General features: G+C 32.8%; 1 protein-coding gene across 1 annotated transcript in view; it reads left to right on the plus strand.

The window, feature by feature from the left end:
- The window catches only part of LOC117114720, a 58,714-nt gene that overhangs the window by 29,446 nt on the left and 23,268 nt on the right, over nucleotides 1–6,000 (plus strand). The window contains exon 2 of the mRNA XM_033258410.1: nucleotides 5,414–5,513. Coding sequence (XP_033114301.1) covers nucleotides 5,459–5,513 — 55 coding nt within the window. The 5' untranslated portion in view covers nucleotides 5,414–5,458. The remainder of the gene's footprint in view (nucleotides 1–5,413; nucleotides 5,514–6,000) is intronic.

Consider the following 6,000-nt stretch of genomic DNA (forward strand, 5'->3'; position numbering starts at 1 on the left):
ACAAATATTTAAAATCCTATTGTATTTTATTATTTCACTCGCCTATCAACATTCACATAAAACATTTTAATCAAATTTAAGTTTTTTCTGGAATGTTTTAAAATATAGCCTCACCTTTTCGTACTAAAAATATTTAAAAAAAAAATAAATAGCAATAATAAGAAAAGGGTGTATCAAAGCATTCCATATTGCAACACTCAACACACCAAACTTAACCTATTTGTTCTCATTCATCTTCGTTATTCATATTTTCTAAATTCAGATTAAAAAATTATCTGTTTAGATTCATATAAATTTATTAAAATTATAATGAATGTATGAAATTGAAATTGAAATTAACAAAATAAATATTGGTGTTGGTAACGGTGAGAGAAAATAGATCAAATCATTATTATTTTGGATCCCTTCTAGAAAAACTTGTCTCGATGGAACACAAAGAAAACAATAATAATTACTGTCATCTTATAGTGACAATAAGTGTAATACTTTGTTTTCCTATTACATAAACACGTGTACATAAGATCTTATTTAATTCAGGTACGAAAATATATACAAGTAATCAAATGTATTATGCAATGTATCGGATATTTGTATTATTTTTTCTTCTATTTTCTAAATTTTCTTATATATAATATGTTAGGTATCTAAAAAAAAACGAGACACATGGAGCATAATTGTAGAGATCACATTGTAAGTTTTATTTTTTTTAATGACTTTCCTACGATAAGTACCGTAGATGTAGAGAAGTTAGCGTTTCATGTAACGGATCTGGTTTTGAGAAAATGAGCTTCAAATTAAACTAACCGGCACATTGTAGGCCTATGGACTAAAAATACATAATATTATATGCACGTAAAACACAACTAAAGAAAGACGATTAACTCAAAATGCAAACTATCATAAATATAAGTACTGAGTCTGTTTAATATCAAAGTATTCAAAAGATCACAAGTTGTAACGTTGAAAAAGAGGAATTTGAAAGTATAAAAAGTGTCTCCCCGATCGGGTTCCTCTGTTTTCTCTCAGTGCATAATTACTGCTGTTCAAAGTACGCACATAAAAAGAGTGTATACAAATCAGTTGCTTTAATTGGATTTAAATGCAAAGTGAAGGTTCAATGGCCCACATGGTTAATGCGTCTAGACAGCAGAAGATCCCAGGTTCGAATCCCAGTTACTCGATATGTTTTCACACTCGCATTCCTCGTCTTTAACATTCGAAATTGATGTATAATAGCATTCGGTTACAGCAAGATGTATATATATATATATATATATATATATATATATATATATAAAATGAGTACGAATGCACAATGTAGAGTCGTATACGTTGACATAATAGACATAAGATATATATTTTTTTAATTTTATATATATATATAAATATATCATTCATAGATAACATTCAAAATCGATGTATAATAGCATTCGGTTACAGCAAGATGTTTATATATATGTAAACGAATGCTATATATTTATATACATATATATATATATATATATGTATATATGTATATATATATATATATGTATGTATATACTTCCTGTTCTTGATTTTAGTTATGTCTTATGTTTAGCTTATCCATTAACCATGGATGAATTAATTCCCCCATGCATTAACTATAGTAATGCTTTTCCCACAGTCCACCACTTGCTCATTCATTATTCACCCTTATCACTGTTTATTTGTAAATTATCATTAATCCTTTATAGACGTATGCCGACTTGCTTTGACTTAATTACCGTATTGTTTCTCAAATTGTATATTGCTAAGATAGTTTCTCAATATGTTCATTTTATGTCAAGCGTTGACAAAGACTACAGGAGTAGCCGAAATATTCGCCTAATAAATTTTAGTGTTTCTAAAGTCAACATCTTACGTATTTGAGTTTCATTACTGTTACGTTATATTATATTCTATATACATACCGTATATATATACATATATACATATATATATATACACATATATACTGTATTATCTATATACTGTATATATATAATTTGATATATATATATAATTATATAAATATATAATATTTGATATTTGATATGTAAATTAAATCAAGTTGGTGTTATACAGTGGTGTCAACGTCTTTGAATAAATCAAAGATGAATGAATAATTAATGTTTATATATCTGTCATTAAACCCGTGTTTAGGTCTATGCGTTGACAAGTGATACGGTTTAAGGTTGGTTTATGCTTCCATGCTTACAGTAAGCACATACTGTATATGAATCTATCGATATTAGGAAAGTAAAATTGTGACAATTTTATCGATTGGTTTTAAGGAGCAATAAGCATATTAGCTACATGAACACATCATTCCACAAAGACAGGGGCTAGAATTAACCCTACTCTTTCGAAAGATGCAGTGGGTTTTCTTTAGGGCACACGAGCCATTTTAAGTCCTTATCCTAGAAGATCTGGTTATACCAACCGAACCCTGGGTGAGGAACGGCTTAAACCAGCGCCGAGGACTGTAGTTCTCGGCGCCCATGCCTTATCTCTGACTCGTCAGATATACCTCTTCTCTCCCCTTTCAAAACATCGCTCTCTGTTTCCTATTTCTCTGCCTTTTTTAAATGAAAAGGTTAAATATTATGAAATTTGCCAACACATGTAAACATGTCAATCAAAAAATAGTGACGTCATGGTTATTTTCCCCAAGGGTACCATCAATAGAATACCAAGTATCGTAATGTTGTTGTTGTGTTGTTTGGGCAGAAAAGGGATGGATAGCATTTGTATGAATTGTCACGTAGATTCAATAAAGAATTTCAACAATTATCGATCGGCGCGGTTCACCACGTTCACTAATTACAATACACGCTGTCGTTAGTCGGGTAATGCGAGCTAATTTTACTGATATTCAATATCACATTAATACGCGGGCTGACTATGCCTCTGGCAAGTTGAATATTGACGTTACGGGGATAAGAATTGACTCAGTGTATCTACTATTAAGAGATATAGGCCTTTTCACAGGTGGTGATGTGTGTATGTGTGGGTGTGTGTGTGTGTGTGTGTGTGTAGCCTATGTGTGTGTGCAATATTGATAACAATGAAATTGTTCTTCTTCTTCTAGCTGCATCCACTTGAAGGTGGGGTATCTGTGGCAAACGCTATCCTTTTTCAGCTTTCTCTTTCATCCTCTGTAGCTCCGATAGCCTTCGTGTCACTTTTTACACAGTCGAACCATATCTTAGTTCCGGTCTCCCTCTTTTTCTTTTCCCCTTAATGTTTCATGTTCAACATACTTCTTCCCACATAACTTGAGTATTTTCTGTCCACGTGGCCAAACCACCTGAGACGGGGTAGGCCTACGACTTTCTGCCCAACGCACTGATACATAGTTCAAATATAAATATAGTCACTCCTTAATTTCTTCATTTCTAGGTTCCGATTCCAATATATTATATTAATTGTTGAAATTTATAATATTTTGTGATAATGAAGTACTTACCTACACAACAATAGTATTCGTTAACGATCTTTGTTATTCCATTCTTTGATTTTTTTAAAATACCGACTGTGACAATAGATCAGGTCCATCGGCTGGTTACGGTAGGTAAGTCGAAGGGCCAGTCGATCGGATGGTCGGCAGTCCGGTCACTCTCTTCATCGGTCGAATTGATATATTTATCGACTGGTTTGTTGGCTTGTTTGTTAATTGATTGATTTATTTATTGGTTGGTTAGGTATCATTACATTGGTCGATCTCAATCAATTTATTAAATGATTGATTGATTGATTGGAGAATTAGTTGATTGATCGTTTAATTGAGTGATCCATCGATTTCTTGATCTGTTGATTCATTTTATTTATTTATTATTTATTCGACTTCACACAGGCAAAACTGCAGTAAAATATCAATGGCATACTGAAAGACTGCCGGTGACGGGAAAAGGCTAACAGGTGAACAAATCACACCACTGATAGCGGCCGATCCCGAATTGCACAGACCAAGATATAAAATCAAGTATATAAAATTTAAAAATGTAGACCTAACACATTGACCTAGGCCTATTAATTGATCCACTAATTTGTTAATATATTGATCGATTAGTCGATGGATTGGTACCCGTGCGAGGTCAAAGATGATAGTTAAAGCAATGCAAGTCTTTGTAAAGTACCGATTCTACAGTAACTTGAACAAACGTATATCTACTAACACTGAAAGACAAGATTGATGATCTAATCTCAGTAGTTTTGTACAGAAGCGTTGTGTTGAGCCGTCTCGTAAATCACGTGATGTGATTATTGCATGTGTGCTAAATACAATGTTTCGTTTTGTCGAACAAGCTTTGTTGTATCTTCGGTAAAATATCAAAGGTTTCTGTTGGCATCAGATCTAGGCCTCCTTTCCTTACCGTAATTTGAGCATCATGCGATTGGGCATCAAATCAATTTCTAATTAGGTTTGAAATAATACCAAGCCACAATTACTGTTCTTAAGTATTCCGTCCAACCTGTCTTACCTTTAATAAGAATCTAATCACGTAACTATTTATAACTATTTTTTCGTAACAACATAAGAAATGTTGATGATAATAATAACTGTAATAATAATAATAATAATAATTATAATAATAATAATAATAATAATATAATAATAATAATAATAATAATAATAGGCTGAGGACGAAAATGTATTGTATTTTAAAGTAATTTTGCGTTTAACCTAGCTGCAGCTAGTTTGAAACGCTTTTGAAAACGCAAATTTGTTTAAAAAATTAATTATTAATTTTAAAAATATGTAGGATGACGTCATTGTTTAATCTACACATACCGGTATTTATTTTGTTATTGTCTTTGCTTGAAAATTTTTTTAAGACGATCCAAGCACGGAAAAGGACCAAAATGGCAGACAAAAAAAAAACCAACCCTGGTAAAAATATAGAAAAACGGTTTAGAAGAAGAAAAAATCAGAAGGAAAAGCCAATAATATTATTACAGTACTTGCATTGTATTATTACCTATTTTCATAAATGGAAGAATCCATAATGCTGTTTGTGTCCAAGACACATTGGAAAAGAAACGTGATGACGTATTACAATTATTACGAGGGAAGTGTTTTGACGTTAAGGAATAATAGTGCACACCGGTATTTCACTAACAGATAGGCTGTCTGCTGCCGGCCGCTTAACTTTTTCGCGGCCAATCTATTTACTTTTTGACTTCAAAATGGAGTAATGTAATCCAATTTTGACTATTACTGAGGCATCAAATAAATTCACAAAAAGACTGACGTTAAGGTTCTGGTTATAATTAATTTGTATTGAGTGAAGTGAAATCAGCTGCACAACGAACGCAAAATTGAGAAGCGATTAAGAAGGTAGGGAATTATTCCCAGATATTACAATGGGACGCTCTGAATAAGGCCCTCAATCGTTTCATTTCTTTTTAGTGGATTTGTTCTTTAATCTTGGAAACGCGTGGTCGATTCGTCAAGATGATGATACAATCCTGGTGGAAATGGTTCGCACCATTACTCGTTTACTCTGAGGGTAAGTGTAACTATGTAAATATATTAGTTCTGTCGTGTGTATAAGAGACAGCAATAGATCAGGTCCATCGGCTGGTTACGGTAGGTAAGTCGAAGGGCCAGTCGATCGGATGGTCGGCAGTCCGGTCACTCTCTTCATCGGTCGAATTGATATATTTATCGACTGGTTTGTTGGCTTGTTTGTTAATTGATTGATTTATTTATTGGTTGGTTAGGTATCATTACATTGGTCGATCTCAATCAATTTATTAAATGATTGATTGATTGATTGGAGAATTAGTTGATTGATCGTTTAATTGAGTGATCCATCGATTTCTTGATCTGTTGATTCATTTTATTTATTTATTATTTATTCGACTTCACACAGGCAAAACTGCAGTAAAATATCAATGGCATACTGAAAGACTGCCGGTGACGGGAAAAGGCTAACAGGTGAACAAATCACACCACTGATAGCGGCCGATCCCGAATTGCACAGACCAAGATAT

This window comes from Anneissia japonica, unplaced genomic scaffold (genome assembly GCF_011630105.1).
Source record: "Anneissia japonica isolate Jap-2015-1 unplaced genomic scaffold, ASM1163010v1 scaffold2713_len195869_cov164, whole genome shotgun sequence".
In the NCBI taxonomy this organism is placed as follows: Eukaryota; Metazoa; Echinodermata; class Crinoidea; order Comatulida; family Comatulidae; genus Anneissia; species Anneissia japonica.